The sequence below is a fragment of the Schistocerca piceifrons genome, chromosome 7 (genome assembly GCF_021461385.2).
Source record: "Schistocerca piceifrons isolate TAMUIC-IGC-003096 chromosome 7, iqSchPice1.1, whole genome shotgun sequence".
Classification (NCBI taxonomy): Eukaryota; Metazoa; Arthropoda; class Insecta; order Orthoptera; family Acrididae; genus Schistocerca; species Schistocerca piceifrons.
Window position 1 is genome coordinate 315,659,267 of NC_060144.1, and position 19,708 is coordinate 315,678,974.

The following is a 19,708-nucleotide window of genomic DNA, read 5'->3' on the forward strand; positions in this document are numbered from 1 at the left end:
TTCAGGGTGCATACTAATAATTCCCACTTTGCTCATTGGCGTTGATAATACAGTGGTATCTGATGCTGCTACAGAAATGAATTTACTTGTCTTTTTCTTTCCAACGTTAATAATTGTCAGCGAACTGCAGACATATTTTGAAGTAGTAACAATATAAGCGTCATCGAGTGTACCCGTCTTTGCATGTCGGCAACGCTAGGACACAGTCTGTTACTTTACATCATCGCCACAGTCGTGCAATATTACTATTAACAAACTGCAATTCAGCAGGCCGCTATCCGCCGATAAGCCCTTTGTGCACTAAACATGGACAGTGCCCTTATCGTCTCCCTTTGTGTGTTCGCGCGAGTCACTTCTGGTTCTACTGGCTACTTCTTATCTAGAGACACACTTGCTCCCACGTCACCTGACCTTTCCTTGGCCGTGATAGGTTTTATATTTTGAGTCTCAAGATTCATTGAACACCTTGTACTACGAGGAGAGTCAATAAGTGATTCAACATTTTTCTTCTGCAAGCAGATGGGTTTTATTCAGGATTCCAAAACACCTTATTACTCCCCACTCTTCTGGCTACAAAACCACACGTTTCAACATGTGACGGTCTTACGCCACCTTACTAAGAGGGCCTTTATGCCCACCTGGCACCGTCGTACTAGCCGACATCGAAGCCAAGGTATTGCTACATCAAAAACCTACCCATCATCCACGTACTGCTTCCCGCAGGTTTCATCCTTCATTGATCCAAACATCTACATCTACATCCATACTCCGCAAGCCACCCGACGGTGTGTGGTGGAGGACACTTTGAGTACCTCTATCTGTTCTTCCTTCTATTCCAGTCTCATATTGTTCGTGGAAAGAAAGATTGTCAGTATGCCTCTGTGTGGGCGCTAATCTCTCTGATTTTATCCTCATGGTCTCTTGGCGAAATATACGTAGGAGGGAGCAATATACTGCTTGACTCATCGGTGAAGGTATGTTCTCGAAACTTCAACAAAAGCCCGTAATGAGCTACTGAGCGTCTCTCTTGCAGAGTCTTCCACTGGAGTTTATCTATCATCACTGGCGAGCAATATTCAAGCCGTGGGCGAACAAGCGTACTGTAACCTACTTCCTTTGTTTTCGGATTGCATTTCCTTAGGATTCTTCCAATGAATCTTAGTCTGGCATCTGCTTTACCGACGATCAACTTTATATGATCATTCCATTTTAAATCACTCCTAATGCCTACTCCCAGATAGTTTATGGAATTAACTGATTCCAGTTGCTGACCTGCTATACTGTAGCTAAATGATAAAGGATCTTTCTTTCTGTGTATTCGCAGCACATTACACTTGTACACATTGAGACTCAATTGCGATTCCCTGCACCATGCGTCAATTCGCTGCAGATCCTCCTGCATTTCAGTACAATTTTCCATTGTTACAACCTCTCGATATACCACAGCATCGGCCGCAAAAAGCCTCAGTGAACTTCTGATGTTATCCACAAGGTCATTTACGTATATTGTGAATAGCAACGTTCCTAAGACACTCCCCTGCGGCACACCTGAAATCACTCTTACTCCGGAAGACTTCTCTCCATTGACAATGACATGCTGCGTTCTGGTATCTAGGAACTCTTCAATCCAACCACACAATTGGTCTGATAGTCCATATGCTCTTACTTTGTTCATTATACGACTGTGGGGAACTGTATCGAACGCCTTGCAGAAGTCAAGAAACACGGCATCTACTGTGAACCCGTGTCTATGGCCCTCTGAGTCTCGTGGACGAATAGCGCGAGCTGGGTTTCACACGATCGTCTTTTTCGAAACCCATGCTGATTCCTACAGAGTAGGAAAGTCATTATACTCGAACATAATACGTGTTCCAAAATTCTACAACTGATCGACGTTAGAGATATACGTCTATAGTTCTGCACATCTGTTCGACATCTCTTCTTGAAAACGGGATGACCTGTGCCCTTTTCCAATCCTTTGGAACGCTACGCTCTTCTAGAGACGTACGGTACACGGCTGCAAGAAGGGGGGCAAGTTCCTTCGCCACAATCTAGAGAAGGAACTATAGTGCAGTCTTCTTCTGTGAAACAGCTTTGGAAAAAGACATTTAGTATTTCGGCCTTCAGTCTGTCATCCTCTGTTTCAGTACCACTTTGGTCACAGAGTGTCTGGACATTTTGTTTTGATCCACCTACCGCTTTGACATAAGTCCAAAATTTCTTAGGATTTTCTGCGAAGTCAGTACATAGAACTTTACTTTCGAATACATTGAACGCCCCTCGCATAGCCTTCCTCACACTACATTTAGCTTCGCGTAATTTTTGTTTGTCTGCAAGACTTTGACTATGTTTATGTTTGCTGTGAAGTTCCCTTTGCTTCCGCAGTATTTTTTAACTTGGTTGTTGTATCACGGTGGTTCTTTTCCATCTTTTACGATCTTGCTTGGCACATACTCATCTAATGCATATTGTACCATGGTTTTGAACTTTGTCCACTGATCCTCAACACTATCTGTACTTGAGACAAAACTTTTGTGTTGAGCCGTCAAGTACTCTGAAACAGATGGAAGTCGAAATGTGGGAGACGAGGGCCGTAGGGTAGATGAAGAACAACAGTCCAGTGTAGTTTTGTGAGTTTCTCTCAGGTGTACAAACTGCTGTGAGGCCTTGTTTTAACATGGAGAAGGAAAAGTTCGTTTGCACTTTTGTGACGACGAAAACGCTGAAGTCGTTTCTTAAATATCCCGAGGGTAGCACTCGCCTTTGAGTAGCCCAACTGCTGGATGAGTGTGAGGATTACCAAAAGAGACGTCCAGTTGTGCAGCGAGGTGTTTCATTGTCTATGACCTCGAATGAGAGTGGCCGCACGTCCCAACGTTGCAGGAGTCACAGCTGCATGCGGCCTGTCGGCACGAGGGAGATCACACAAGTTCACACGTCATTGTTAAGATGATGACAGGCGCCTCGCCCAAAGTCTAACAGTGCTTTTGTTCATTGCTAGATCTCCGCAGACAATCTGCAAGCGCCTGCGAATATCTGGTTTTCCTTTAAAATAAAAAAAAAATAAAAAAAAACCAACTCAATGACAGCTCCCTGCTTGGAAGGCATTTCCGTTACAGACGCCATTTTGAAGGCTACATACAGTGCTGCCATCTATTGGAACTTCATGAAACTGTAAAAGGAGGAGCAGAAATACTACGCGGTGTCCCACTACAAATTCCACATTTTCCAACCAAAATTGGCCGCGAAAAAAAGTGCTGCATCTTTTATTGACTGCTCCCCGTAGGTCGCCGTTGAGCATACTTTCAGCTGGTGTGACAGCGTCTGCCACTGTTGATATCTGCGGAGTCAACTCGGAGCCTCCAGATGTCTCTATGGTACGCCTTTCTCCCTTATTGTATTGGCCAGTGTTAGTGTCTGCTGATGTGCCGAGACGAAGACTTACAATTCTCACGCTGTTGGTCCATACCTTCTACGACTGCTAGCGAGCTTGCTACGAGACTGTGCTTGATAGCGATGTACACTCTATCACTTCTCCAACTGAACCAAATAATTCTTGACCGATTGTGATCTTACAGAACTACTACTGAACGATTTTAATGACTGTTAGGTTCAATAAATACATGGGTACACTACTGGAAAGGAGGCAATTGAATATGGCATTGCCGCGCAAGATTAGCCGAGCGGTCTCAGGCGCTGCAGTCATGGACTGTGCGGCTGGTCCCGGCGGAGGTGCGAGTCCACCCTCGAGTATGGGTGTGTGTATTTGTCCTTAGGATAATTTAGGTTAAGTAGTGTGTAAGCTTAGGGACTGATGACCTTAGCAGTTAAGTCCCATAAGATTTCACACACATTTGAACATTTGAATATGGCACAAAAATTTCTTTGAAGTGAGTTTAGAGAGAATTCAAAGAATGTTCTTGAGAGGAATGTGTCGTACATTGTTATTAGTCGACTAAATGATTCATCTAGTTCGTTCTGATACAGCCGCGACATTTCTGCTGATGCCTTATTTCGGTGGGCACTTTAATTGGGTGTGAGCAATAGCTTGAGCTCAGCGATCTTTCTGATGTTCAAAATGTCGTACTACTCATGAAAACAGATCCATGAATTTTGTTCTATTGTTCCACTATCTCTTGGTTGTAAAACGTCCTGATTATTTAACTAAGTCACGCAGATATTAGAACAGTGGATTCCTACTCGAGAAGAGTAAGATTCAAGTTTCACTTATTTATACGGATATTTTCTGCGGTTCTGCACTATCGCTTAAGACGGAAGTTCTCCTGCTTCCTGCAGAGAGGCTGGATGGGTTTCATCCTTCTATGCTTGTCCAACGGAGCTCGCAGTCCGATGCCAGTATAGTCGATACCGTCGAAGCCTAAATACTAACTTTTTCATTTCTTTATCGTTCTTTTATCGCCAGTTACATTCTTTGTTATTAAGTCTTCAGGACCATGAAGACAGCATACAGTAAATGTCATACTGGCATGAAGTATACTAGTCGTTCCGATAAGCAAAACGTAATATACACTCCTGGAAATGGAAAAAAGAACACATTGACACCGGTGTGTCAGACCCACCATACTTGCTCCGGACACTGCGAGAGGGCTGTACAAGCAATGATCACACGCACGGCACAGCGGACACACCAGGAACCGCGGTGTTGGCCGTCGAATGGCGCTAGCTGCGCAGCATTTGTGCACCGCCGCCGTCAGTGTCAGCCAGTTTGCCGTGGCATACGGAGCTCCATCGCAGTCTTTAACACTGGTAGCATGCCGCGACAGCGTGGACGTGCACCGTATGTGCAGTTGACGGACTTTGAGCGAGGGCGTATAGTGGGCATGCGGGAGGCCGGGTGGACGTACCGCCGAATTGCTCAACACGTGGGGCGTGAGGTCTCCACAGTACATCGATGTTGTCGCCAGTGGTCGGCGGAAGGTGCACGTGCCCGTCGACCTGGGACCGGACCGCAGCGACGCACGGATGCACGCCAAGACCGTAGGATCCTACGCAGTGCCTTAGGGGACCGCACCGCCACTTCACAGCAAATTAGGGACACTGTTGCTCCTGGGGTATCGGCGAGGACCATTCGCAACCGTCTCCATGAAGCTGGGCTACGGTCCCGCACACCGTTAGGCCGTCTTCCGCTCACGCCCCAACATCGTGCAGCCCGCCTCCAGTGGTGTCGCGACAGGCGTGAATGGAGGGAAGAATGGAGACGTGTCGTCTTCAGCGATGAGAGTTGCTTCTGCCTTGGTGCCAATGATGGTCGTATGCGTGTTTGGCGCCGTGCAGGTGAGCGCCACAATCAGGACTGCATACGACCGAGGCACACAGGGCCAACACCCGGCATCATGGTGTGGGGAGCGATCTCCTACACTGGCCGTACACCACTGGTGATCGTCGAGGGGACACTGAATAGTGCACGGTACATCCAAACCGTCATCGAACCCATCGTTCTATCATTCCTAGACCGGCAAGGGAACTTGCTATTCCAACAGGACAATGCACGTCCGCATGTATCCCGTGCCACCCAAAGTGCTCTAGAAGGTGTAAGTCAACTACCCTGGCCAGCAAGATCTCCGGATCTGTCCCCCATTGAGCATGTTTGGGACTGGATGAAGCGTCGTCTCACGCGGTCTGCACGTCCAGCACGAACGCTGGTCCAACTGAGGCGCCAGGTGGAAATGGCATGGCAAGCCGTTCCACGGGACTACATCCAGCATCCCTACGATCGTCTCCATGGGAGAATAGCAGCCTGCATTGCTGCGAAAGGTGGATATACACTGTACTAGTGCCGACATTGTGAAAGCTCTGTTGCCTGTGTCTATGTGCCTGTGGTTCTGTCAGTGTGATCATGTGATGTATCTGACCCCAGGAATGTGTCAATAAAGTTTCCCCTTCCTGGGACAATGAATTCACGGTGTTCTTATTTCAATTTCCAGGAGTGTACATTCTGTATACATGGAAAGATTACACATAGGGTTTTTCATTCAAAAATCGCATTTGAAATTTGAATATTCTGGTGAGGAATGTGTCGTACATTGTTATTAGTCGACTAAAGGACTCATCTTGTTCGGTCTGATACAGCCGCGACATTTCTGCTGATGCCTTATTTCGGTGGGCACTTTAATTGGGTGTGAGCAATAGCTTGAGCTCAGCGACCTTTCTGATGTTCAAAATGTCATACTACTCATGAAAACAGATCCATGAATTTTGTTCTATTGTTCCACTATCTCTTGGTTGTAAAACGTCCTGATTATTTAACTAAGTCACGCAGATATTAGAACAGTGGATTCCTACTCGAGAAGAGTAAGATTCAAGTTTCACTCATTTATACGGATATTTTCTGCGGTTCTGCACTATCGCTTAAGACGGATGTTCTCCTGCTTCCTGCAAAGAGGCTGGTTGGGTTTCATCCTTCTATGCTTGTCCAACGGAGCTCGCAGTCCGATGCCAGTATAGTCGATACCGTCGAAGCCTAAATACTAACTTTTTCATTTCTTTATCGTTCTTCTATCGCCAGTTACATTCTTTGTTATTAAGTCTTCAGGACCATGAAGACAGCATACAGTAAATGTCATACTGGCATGAAGTATACTAGACGTTCCGATAAGCAAAACGTAATATACATTCTGTATACATGGAAAGATTACACATAGGGTTTTTCATTCAAAAATCGCATTTGAAATTTGAATATTCTGGTGAGGAATGTGTCGTACATTGTTATTAATCGACTAAAGGACTCATCTTGTTCGTTCTGATATAGCCGTGACATTTCTGCTGATGCCTTATTTCGGTGGGCACTTTAATTGGGTGTGAGCAATAGCTTGAGCTCAGCGACCTTTCTGATGTTCAAAATGTCGTACTACACATGAAAACAGATCAATGAATTTTATTCTATTGTTGCACTATCCCTTGGCTGTAAAACGGTGGTCTTCGAGCAACAGGGCCTCTACTTCCCTTTGGATTCCTAGTTCTTGTCGGAGACATGGTTTGGCATTTCGTTTTTAGGTATTGAGACTTGAGAATAGCCGGCCGCGGTGGTCTAGCGGTTCTAGGCGCTCAGTCCGGAGCAGCGCGACTGCTACGGTCGCAGGTTCGAATCCTGCCTCGGGTATGGATGTGTGTGATGTCCTTAGGTTAGTTAGGTTTAAGTAGTTCTAAGTTCTAGGGGACTGATGACCTAAGATGTTAAGTCTCATAGTGCTCAGAGCCATTTGAACCATTTTTGAACTTGAGACTAGATCATACGATGGTGGATAGTTGTCGTACGCCTACATCAATTCAGCATGGACTGCCTCAGCGTTGTTTACCTTCGAATGCAGAGAACTCACAACATCCGTTCAATACACAATCGGAAAATTTTGCATTAGTTTGGTGCATAAGTTTGTAGAGTTTTTATTTTGCTTGCTAGTGCTCCTGTTTGTATGGCTTTATTTATCGATTGTTATTTTTTATCTGCAGTTCACTGTTGTTAACTGAGTTTAGATATTCTCTCCCGGCGGGGTCAGCGATTTTTCTCTGCCTCGTGATGACTGGGTGTTGTGTGCTGTCCTTAGGTTAGTTGGGTTTAAGTAGTTCTAAGTTCTAGGGGACTGATGACCATAGATGTTAAGTCCCATAGTGCTCAGATCCATTTGAACCATTTTTAGCTATTCTCATTTTGTCATTTGGAGATAATGAGTGGAGCTATAGGCGCTAGAAAGTGAGTGTTAAGTGGATAAATCGGAACATTCGCGACGTATTCTCCTGTTTTCGGTAAAGATATAACAGTAATGAATGCAGCCAGAGACATTTGCACCGTGCATGGGGATAATGTCATTAGACAGAGCACGCCAAGAAAACGGTGGAGGATGGTTTTGACATGAGTCTGTTCAGGAAGACATTCGGGATTTGATGAAGATCATTTAAAGGCATTAATCCAAGGTGGTCCACGTCATTGTACTAGAGAACTGCCAAATTATTCTTCCACCGTGCAACATTTGCATGCAGCTGGAAGGTTCAAAAATCGGGTGTAGGATATCGCATAATCTAAGCCAAACTCACAAAAATCAGCGGGTGGTCACATACGCATTTCTGATTGTTCGTTATGAATTGGCTCGTGAACAACACCGAGCATTCCTATCGTTACTGGTGATGGGAAATTGCGTCTTTCTGCTGATATACGGAAAAGAAAGGAATGGCTGAGCCCAAACAAAGCATCGACTCCTCTTAGAAAAACCTGCGCACGTACACAGAAGCTTATGTTATGCATCGGGTGGAACTGCGACGGTGTGGTGCACTACGAATAGCTTCCCCGAAGTGTAGTCATCTCTGCTGACATTTCTTGTCAACAACTGAGACATCTGGCAGACGCAGTCAAAAAACAACGACCAGGAAGACTGCGTGAAGTGATCCTACTCCGCGATATCGCGCGCCCGCTACACTGGACTTGGGTTGGAAAGACGTTCTGTTCCCACCTTATTCACCTGATCTTACGTCTTCAGATTTTATCTCCTCCGCTCTCTATCGAACAATTTTCTGGATGAAAAGTCGATCCGAACATGGCTCGACGACTGCTTCGCCTCAAAACCACGTTATTTCTACAGTCGCGGAATCGAAAAGTTACTCTAGTGTTGGCAGACTGTTGTAAATAGTGAAGGAGAATATGTTATTGATGACTCAAGTCTCTGTTATATGCATCTCTTAGGTTCGTTAAACTTATTGAAAAACTGTACGAAGTGTAAGTAGAGAGTTCAGGTTTTTATGTTGGTAACTCCACATAGCGCTCTGCATATAAATCAGTGACTGTGCTGTGTGCAGTCTCTACTGGTTGGACTCATTGTTGGAATATTCGCTTGTGTAGTGTTCCCTAACAGCACGTAGCGTTGGGCAGTTGGAGGTGAGCCGCCAGCAATGGTGTATGTGGAGAGAGTTTTGAGAGGTTACTATAAGCGGATGAACTGGACTTGGTCCACCAGAGAAAGGTAATTTTTAAAGATGGAGTTTATGAATTGATATATGATGACTTTTGAACATTATTAAGGTTAAATATATTGTTTGTTCTCTATCAAAATCTTTCATTTGCTAACTATACCTATCAGTAGTTAGTGCCTTCTGTAGTTCGAATCTTTTATTTAGCTGGCAGTATTGGCGCTTGCTGTATTGCATTAGTTCGAGTAACAAAGATTTTTGTGAGATAAGTGATTCATGAAAGGTATAGGTTATTGTTAGTCAGGGCCATTCTTTTGTAGGGATTATTGAAAGTCAGATTGCGTTGCGCTAAAAATATTGTGTGTCAGTTTAGTGATGATCAGAATAAGTAAAGAGAACACAGTCTGAGTACGTTGAGTTTTGCTCAGCTGTTTGAAAATCAAATAACGTAAGAGGTTTTTTTTAAATTTTTTCTAAGGGGATGTTTCAGAAGTTATTCACTAACCAAATATAGAAATACAAAAGTTTGACAAGTTTGTGCTTCTCTGTTATTTTTTGGCGATGTCCTGCACATCTTTTTCTGAACTGGATGCTGGCAACTAGAAAAACAAGATACTGATACCCTTGTAGGTTTGCACCAATGTGGAGCATAGGAGTGTCATTAAATGTCTGTTAGGTAAAAGATTGAAACCAATAGAAATTCATCGTCGGATGGCAATGCAATGTTATGAAACTTATATGAGTCGGACACAGGTGTACGAGAGGGCGGATAAATTCGAACGGAATGTAACAATAATTGAAGATTCGTCACTCCCAGCGCGCTCTATCTGTGTTGTCATTGCGAAAAGCACTGCGAGAGATGATGAGTTGGTACAGGAACACATGCGTATTGCAGCAACGATGAACATTAGTGTCGGATCAGCCCACCATATTGTTCATGCCGTACTGATGTTCCAGAAATTTTGATAAAAGAAACAAAAGAAAGTAGCTTGAATGTCTGCAGGCTGAAGAGGAGTCATATCTTCGTAGCACTGTAATGGGAGATGGAAGTTCGGTGCCCATTCAACCCATTGAAAGAAGCTCTCAGTGGCTCACGGTTCGCTGATGATGCAATCAGCAATGCATAATAAGTTGGAAAAAAGTCCCTAAAAATTGTTTTTACATGAAAACTGAGAAACTTGTCCAGCGTCGGCATACACTGAGACGACAAAAGTCATGGAATAGCGATGTGAACACATACAGATGGGCCGTGCGTTTCTTGGCGCTTCAGTCTGGAACCGTGTGACCGCTACGGTCGCAGGTTCGTATTCTGCCTCGGACATGGATGTGTGTGCTGTCCTTAGGTTAGTTATGTTTAATTAGTTCTAAGTTCTAGGGGACTGATGACCTCACATGTTAAGTCCCATAGTGCTCAGAGCCATTTGAACCATATACAGATGGCGGTAATATCGAATACACAAGATTTAAAAGTGTGGTGGATTGGTGAAGCTGTCATTTTTACTCAGGTCATTCATATGAAAAGGTTTCCGACGTGATAATGGCCGCAAGACAGGAATTAACAGACCTTGACTGCGTGGTGGTAGTTTGAACTAGACGCATGGGACTTCAACGTTGAGGAATTCAGTATTCCTAGATCCACTACGTCTAGAGTGTATCGAGACTATCAAATTTCAGGCATTGTCTCTAGCCACGGACAACGCAGTGACCGGCAGCCTTCACTTAACAACCGAGAGCAGCAGCGTTTGGGTAGAGTTGTCAGTGCTAACAAACAACACTGCGTGAAATAATAGCTGAGATAAATGTGGGACGTACTACGAACGTGTCCGTTAGGACAGTGTAGCGAAATTTTGTGTTAATGGTTTCTGGTAGCAGACGACCAACGCGGCGAGTGCCTTTGCTAACAGCACGGCATCGCCTGCAACGCTTCTCCTGCACTCGCTACCATATCGGTTCGACCCCGGACGACTGGAAAAGCATGACCTGGTCAGGCGAGTTCCGATTTCAGTTGGTAAGAGCTGATGCTAGGTTCGAGTGTGGCGCAGACTCTTCGAAACCATGGACCCAACTGTCAACAAGGCACTGTGGAGGCTGATAGTGGCTCCGTAATAATGTGGGCTGTGTTTACATGGAATTAACCGATCGTTGACTCGAAATGGCCATGTTCGCTTTCTTGGCGACCATTTGCAACCATTCATGGATTTCATGCCCCCAAACACCGATGGAATTTTTATGGATGACAATGCGCCATATTATCGGGCCATAATTGTGAGCGATTGCTTCGTAGAACTTTCTGGACAATTTAAGCGAATGATTTGGCCACCCTGATCCTCTGACATGACTCCCATGGAACGTTTGTGGGACAGAATCATGCACAATATCCTGCACCGGCAACACGTTTGCAATTATGGACGGCTATAGAGGCAGCATGGCTCAATATTTCTACAGGGGACCTCCAACGATGTGTTGAGTCCATGCCACGTCGAGACGCTTCACTGCACCGGGTAAAAGGAGATCCGATACTATATTGAGGGATATCCTACGGGTTTTGTTACCTCAGTGTAAATGCACTGAAAACTTGAGAGCGTCGAAAAATAAGTAAGTGTTGTATTCCGTTTTCGTAACAGATTCTTTTTAAAAATCCCAGTTTTTAGTTGAATGACCCTTGTTTTGTCACGATACTTCAGGCTGCCTCATTTTGTGATGGTTCATGTAGCGGAGTTTTGCGTCATTGCGGTGTGAATACTTCGTAGTGTACCATGACTGTAGAAATGTACCTAAATACAAACAAAAATTAATTAAGAGCCCTTTTTTACAGGCCAACTGTTGAAACTTCATTAGTGCCGTTCGTACTGTTTTCTCGATCTTCTTCAGTCGGGGAACAGTTTTGTTTGCTACAAGAAAATTATCCGCATGGTCAGTACGACTACGTCAGGACTATCGTCAATTGACAGCTCAGTGAATATTGTTGTGACTTCCCTAGACGCGGCAATAGAGAAGAAGGCGCGCTGGAAGTGGCGCGCCCAGTGGCGGCACAGCAGACACGACTGGCTGCACGTCTTCTTTCCGGACGGGTTCCGCGCCTGGGTACAGCATTACAGTGGACATATCCGTGTGTTTCCGGTTAGGCCTGGACGAACGTTACCAGATTGCACTCGTCATGTGACCCCATAACCAGCTGCTGTTGCTGTCACTTGTGGTAGTTTTGCGTACTAAATTTCCCGTCGCGTATTCAGAATAACATCAACAGATTTAATCATTTATTCTTCCCGATATACCGTACACGAATAGTAAGTACAGTCTTAAGATAAAAGAAACGATGCACCACGAAGCAATTATCGGAATGGGACAGAAATCGGTAGATGTGATGTACATGTACAAACAAACAGATGATTTCCATTTCAGAAAAATTAGATGATCTAAACTGTTGCCAGGACAACGGCTCTGCTTCCCTGGGAGACCCCGTGCGGCAGGCACGGCTGCAGCTGTCGGCCTCCGGCGGCGGCGGCGTGCTGCGCTGGGCGGTCTGCGCTCCCGAGTCCTGCTCGGCGGACGACGCGGCGCTCCTGCTGCGTCACAAACTGCAGCACCTGCTGCCCGCCTCTGGCGCTAACGACACTGCCGTCGACGTGTCGCAGAGTGCTTGCAGCGTGGCCGCCGCACCCCCGTTGGCTCCCAAGGAATGGGCATTCTTGTAAGTTGGCCCCTCCCATAGGAAGATCCATCAGAAAGTCCTAGGGTTGTTCTACTGAGAATGTCATTTACATGTTCACTCACCGGTATTTTCAAGCATTAAACCATAAAATAGCTCCGGCTCGTATTTTCTGCGATCTGTCTAAGGCATTCGACTGTGTGAATCACAATATTCTCCTAGATAACTTGAAGTTTTATGCGACTGATCGTATAGCCAACTAATGGGCAACGTGATATCTAACCAAAAGAATGCAAAAAGTTGTATTTAGAATTCAACCAATATAGTCAGGGTTCATAATTCTGACTGAGGAGGAATCACGTATGCTGTTCCCCAACGATCAATCTTAGGTACACTACTGCTTCTCATATACGTAGACAATCCTCCTTCTAATACACAACAAACAGAATTGGTCTGACTAGTTTTCTGCGTATGGTTTCACCCTCAATTTAAAAAAGACACAACATATTCAGTTCTGCATATCGATGGGTGCTACACCAACGATAAGTGTAACGTATGGAGAGTAAACAATAAATAAGGTGAAAACTTCAAAACTCTTGGGTGTCCATATTGGTGAGAGTATAAATTGGAAGATGCACAATTTGGTACTACTAAAACAACTTAGGTTAGCCAGTTTCATTTGCGCTTACGATCATTGTAAGTCTTGGGTAGAGACAAGTCAATCAGTTGACACATTGTGCATATTTTCATTCAGTAATGTCATATGGAGCCAACGGCCTTGCTGCAGTGATAACACTGGTTCCCCAGAGATAATCGAAGTTAAGCCCTTTCGGGCTGGACAGCACTTGGATGGTGACCGTCCGGTCTGCCGAGCGCTGTAGGCAAGCGGGGCGCACTCAGCCCTTGTGAGGTAGAACTCAGGAGCTACGTAACTGAGAAGTAGCGACTCCGATCTCGTAAACCGACATACGGCCGGGAGAGCGGTGTCATATGGAGTAATGTTCTGGGGCAACGCATGTGTAAGAAAGAAAGTCTTCATTGTACAAAAATGTGCTTTAAGAATAATATGTGGCGCTCGACCACGCTCATCTTGTAGACATCTGTTTAAGGAGGTGAGCATTCTGACTACTGCTTCACAATGTATTTATTCCCTTATGAAGTTTGTTGTAAATAACCCACTACAGTTCAAAGTAACAATGACGTACGTAATAACAATACCAGAAGTAAAAATGACATCATTACTCTATTCAGGTGGCCTTTAGGACAATGTTTCCAACAAAAATTTGCGCTTAATTGCCCACTGACATAAAATGTCCGACAGGCAGCAAATCAAAATTTCAAAGGAAACTGAGACGTATCTCCTTGACATCTGTACATCTTTTTTCGTTTTGGAAAAAAGGAAAAAGATTGAGAAATGTCGAGATATAACCATATGTACAAATTAATTTGCGATATGAACGTAAAATGATTCATTCCACTTCAGTTCCATCTATCGTGAAAATTATTCATGGAACATGAAACTAATTAACTAACTAAGAAGTTTTGGTCGTAAGTAAAGTCAACGGACATACCCATACTTTCAGTTCATTATCTTGAGAATCCGTCTGGTGTTGAAACAAGACAGCAGACAGGAAGCATTTTGATGCACGAAAGGATGAAAGTGGTAAATGGCTGGGGGCTGCGGGGGGGGCGTAAATATTTACATATCTCAATAATAATAACTACATACGACACATCGGCCTGGTGCTACTCTTTCAGTTGGACGCTGTTTCGACGAAGCAACTATTAATGAGAGCGCCTCAGGTTCAATAACACAGAAAATCACCTACTCTCAAATCCCACAAACGTCACTCAAAATAATAGATCAAGTGTTGCATTACAAAACAGAGAGGATATCTATATTACTAAAATGCTGTCCCAGAACCTGAAATCAGTACCAGTTGCAGCGTAGAGGCAACAAATATACGATTTCCAATATTTCCTGTAAATATTGACCTAATTAAAAAATTTAAAACGCTATCGTAATGTACTCATTAAGAGGTATAATCTCATGTTAAACATTTTACGCAGTAAATATCACAGAAACTGTTTGTCTCGAGGTATTGTAACTTACAGCGCGTAAATTCGCGGACGTTATTCATCCAGCACTTGAGAATGTGAGCACTTGGCGACTTCCAACAAAGTTTACACATAATTTCAAACCTTCACGAAACTTTTCCTCGCTGACACCCCCTACAAAACGACCGAAGGAAAAAGTTTATTGCTTATTTCGTTTTCGTTGTTCGTTCAGTCAAACTCCAGCATTAGGCACGACTTTTTAATTTATTTTCTTCTTTACTACTCTGTTCTCAACACACTTTGCCTGCGGTGTCTACATACCTCATTTAATGTACCTACGAAATTATATCTTTGCACGACACACAATTCAGGAGATATGACGTTATAAACATTGAGATGCGTGAAACACCTGCTTTTGCTTCAAATGGAGGGCAAATAACCCTGTTTGTATTCATCCAGTCAATTACAACGAGAGCACTTAGCAACTTCCAACAAACTTTAAGCGTAATTTCAAACATTTCCTAAACTTTTTCACACTTGCATGATTAAAGGCAAATATTTAACACATTAGCTCATCAGTAAAGTAATCAGACTTTAGAAGCTGTTTTATACATGGGAACTCTATTCTTTAAAGAGTTGGGGTGTTACTAATGTTACAATAAATGCCCTCTTAGCGAGAATTTTATAAACACAGTGACTGTTGCCTCATAATAAAAGGAACTCACGTAATCAGTCAGCGAACCTCTAAAAAATTAACATACCACTGTAAGGAACAATAATAAAGTCACATATTCACATGTTGAACTTGATGATGATATTTTATCAGAATATTTTAATGATCTGAAGATTGCGGTAAGCTGAAACCGGTAATAAAGTGTAAAGAAATCTGTGTGATCAAGACGGACTTGTGAAAATAAAAGTGCCAAAGAACATTTTGATACTCACTCTTCAGTAAATATATATAATTCTTACAAGTCGCTACTGTGCAGTCAATGCTTACTTGCTGTCACATAAGAGTCCTCAAACGCAAGTATTTTTAAACACAATCGTAAACATTTTTGTTACTTTCCTTTGTTCGGATACTAGTCTGTCACAGACAGTTCTTTCTCCTACCTCTTTAACATGGTTCATTGTAATCGTATCCTTGTTTCTCGTTTGTTTTGACGGGCCTCCGTCGAACATGGGATGACGATCTGCCGTGGGCCTCGCCGCGTCTCCGCTGAGCATGGAAGAAGAGAGAAAGGTTACTACTGAAGGTCTGAGCGTGTCGTGAATGCGTGGTTACCTTTGTTCCATTTCACATGTGTCTATGGCGACGTTATATTGGAGATCTATTCTTGGCAGCATAGTCTTTCCTTCTTTATTTGACGAATCTTTATGTCGGTTTACCAATAGTCTATTCGTCTCCAGATTTTCATATGTGTAGTCATCTCCCATCTCTCAGTACGATATCTGAAGGTGTTGTAACTTACCATAAGGACTATCGAATATTTCTACTGCTAGAACAGTTAAATGCAATAATGGTCATGTATAGGAAGGGATTTGAAACGATTTCCTTGATCTTTTCTGGTCCAGGCTCTTCTTTCTAGCAAATCTTCTGCGTGGCATCTTCTGTTCTTGGTGCATGTTACTGTCTTCTCACTTGTGTCTTCGTTCTTCTGTGGACCAGGAATTGGGATTGAAGATCTGCTAAATCTCGTTGTCGTTTAATCCGTTCTTACGGCGTCTTCTTTGAAATTGTTGTGTATTCTTTTATTGTATTCGGTTGTTCATCTAAATAGATTGGACAGCCTTCCATCGTTTTCTCGCTCCGTCCCATGAGTATTCAGGGGCCGTTTCGCGGTTGTTGCGTCCCGTACGGTCTGACAATGGTTTCAGCGATTCTGCAAGTTGAGCTACAGTACGCGTCTCTTCTTCTTCCTGTGGTGAATTTAAACACGCACTCTTCCTCGCTGTACTATGTCCGCCTTCGTTCCGGTTCAGGGGACATCCCTCATCTCTCCATATGCTGCTTTGAACAGTTCGCGATAGAAGTGTCAAGTATCTACACTTTCGCAAAACCATTGTTATGGAGCTTGTATTTGGCCTATGTATGAGTAAAGCTCTCTTCATGGTATATGTTCATTATATCTAGGATCAGTTGTAGCTCTCCAAACGTTCCCCCCAGATGTATTATCGTCTAGGACCGTTGCTTCCACCAAGGCCTCTTCTTTCGACATCTCGTAGGGTGACGCACCAGGCACTCGCGCTCAGTGTCCCCTCCTCTCACGCCTGACCGCTCTCCCCAGTCCTGCCGCCGATCTGACTGCAATGATGCTGCACCTTGTCTGCTGACTTCATATCTAATACAATGCTTGTTTCCGACCACATTTTCTTACTTTCTTTGTACCTACACGTATTCCCTTTTCCTCTGATATCAATATTTATTTTATTACAACCCCTACTCCCTTAAGTTACTTTATAAACATTAAATCTTTTATAACTTCACACAAGGGATCATTAATTATGTCGAAAAATTGTTTTTCTTATCACTATTTTTACTTACTTATCTTTTTTTTCTCCCCATTTTGTTTAATTTTTCCTTAAGATAAAGATCATGGTTTCCTCATCTTCATCGCGATAGATAGTAAGACTGATGTTGATGGTGATGACGATTAGTGAGTTAATGATTTTTCCCATTACCGCTTATTATTTTTTCTAACTGCAAGTACACTATGTTATTTTGAAAACTTCGCACCTTGACTTCGACTCTAGCGTCTTTTTCTCAGCAATCTCTTCTTTTTGGCGTTAGCTGTAACAGAACTTCAAAAACACAGATTATCCTCTTTCTCTACTCCTTTCCCTTTTCAAAAATATTCTCTATTGTTCTACTCCGTTGTTTTAAAGTTTAAAAATTTCTTTTATCAGTTGTACTTATCGCTTTCCCCTTTTTCTCGATAGTAAACTTTTATGTTCCTTCCTTTCCCCAACATACCCTTCCTTATTGAAATCTTTTCTGGGTCAATCTTACTTCCTACTGTTTATCTCCTTCCACGAAATAACATGTTTCTTGCTTAGATTAATACTTCAATTCTCTTTTCTAATTATTATCTCCTAACGACATCTTATATTCATTTCCCTCATATCTTTTTCAATACCAGATTGTGTACCTTCCACAAATTATATATATATGCCTCACATATTCCCCCAAAATATCTCCTCAATTATTTGTTCACTGTCCTTGACGGAACAAATCAGAAATGCCTATCTCCATCTTACCTAACTGTCTATTCTCTTCCTACTTTTTCACTTCCTTTCATCCACAAAAATCAACTTCCTCCTCCTCCACACTACATCTTTAAGAGAGAATCTAATACTATTTCGTCAAGCTATCCACATGCTGATCGCTATCCACCTCCTTATTTTCTACTCTTTCTCCAGAACACATTTCGTTTGCAGAAGAGTTACTTTAGTTTTTTTTTCTGTCATTTCTTCAACACTCTCCTTTTTACCTTCCTACCAAATTAATTTTATTTAGTTAACTGAGATAGGAACAACTTAAAAGTTTTATCTGTGTGCATTTTGTTATCTTTCTTTAGTTTCTGGACATTTAATACAACTAAATTCTCGTGTGGAGCTACTCCCTTTTCTCGAACAGTCCACGGGTATACTGCCGGTTCATAGTGTCCAACGGGCACAATATTTCGGCGATCAGACATGTCGCCATCGTCAGGTGCGCTGACTAACTGAGCTCCTGAGGCGGGCTGCCGATTTAAATCCTCTCCCCCCGCGGGCCACTCTCTTCGCCGTCCGCGCCCGCGCGCCGGCGGTCGCGAAGACGTGGGCGGCGGAAACTGTCGTAGCGTCGACCGCCGGCGAGGGCGGGATGGCGAAGAGAGCGGCCCGCGGGGGGAGGGGATTTAAATCGGCCGCCCGCCCTCAGGAGCTCAGTTCGTCAGCACACCTGACAATGGCAACGTGTCTGATCACCGAAATATTGTGCCCGTTGGACACTATGAACCGGCAGTATACCCGTGGACTGTTCGAGCAACAAATACGCCGGGAGAAACTGAAGAATTACATCATATACTTTCTTTTCGTCTCTCTAGCCTTTATACAATTTTAAATAACTCACTTGGTGCAAACCTATGGTAAATTATCCTCTTGGCACACTATTTCTCTCTCCATTACATATAAAAGAGCTACAACTTGTACAGTTTGGTTATCATCAGTTTTTGTGCTGCTGTCTATATTCACTGTTACTAACTCCTGTTCCCCATCATCGGTCGATTCCCAGTCAATTGAATCCCAGCATGCTGGTCTTTGTATCCGATTACTCGCTAAACCTAATTCAGGGTCTTGCTGATCAAAACCTATTAACATGTTTAATTTTATAATTAACTTAATTTTACGATTTAACCACTTGTGACTGGTCTTCGTGCCGTTCATCTCGTCAATTCTGTCTTTTACCTGGGTTTGGTGGCCTCAACTCGACTTCCTGTACCAGTCCATTTCCACTTGAGTAACCTGTATTTTGCTGTTGAAAACCTCTAAACCTTCCGGCTTCTTCTAGGAGCAAATCCACTATTGTAATTCCGCTTTCGCGGCGCACCGAAAACATAATTATTCTTCGTCCTATGCGCGTTTCCAAAACCGTAGTTATTATTGCCACTCCTGCCAAATCGATAACCTTTTCCTATGTTATCATTGTCATTGTAATTATTATTAAAGCCTGATCGGTTGCTGTTATTCCCACTATCATTGTTTTCTCTGATTGCACGTTGTTTTCTTGCGTCATCTTCACTGACTATGAATTCAAGTTCTCTTAACATCCCTTTAAATACTTACATATTATCTCCCTTCCTACCAACCAATGACTGATGATAACGTAACGGTAACTTCATTGTGCACATACGTATCAGTTCCCCATCACTGTATGGGTTATCTAAGCACTGATTCTTTTTTGTCATTTCTTCGAAAAGTCCCACCGGTATCTTTTCTCCAGAATTTTCGAATAACTCTTTCTGTAACGACTCATACATTATTCTATTTTGGGTTTCTGTGAACCAATATCGCTCCCAGAATGCGGATTTAAATTGCTCATAT

The 19,708-nt window shown here is 43.3% G+C and overlaps 1 protein-coding gene across 1 annotated transcript in view; it reads left to right on the forward strand.

Annotated features, from left to right (window-relative positions):
- Nucleotides 1–19,708, forward strand: part of LOC124805091 (nose resistant to fluoxetine protein 6-like) — a 279,871-nt gene that overhangs the window by 74,419 nt on the left and 185,744 nt on the right. The window contains exon 3 of the mRNA XM_047265529.1: nucleotides 12,348–12,607. Within this exon, the coding sequence (XP_047121485.1) occupies nucleotides 12,348–12,607 (260 nt within the window). The remainder of the gene's footprint in view (nucleotides 1–12,347; nucleotides 12,608–19,708) is intronic.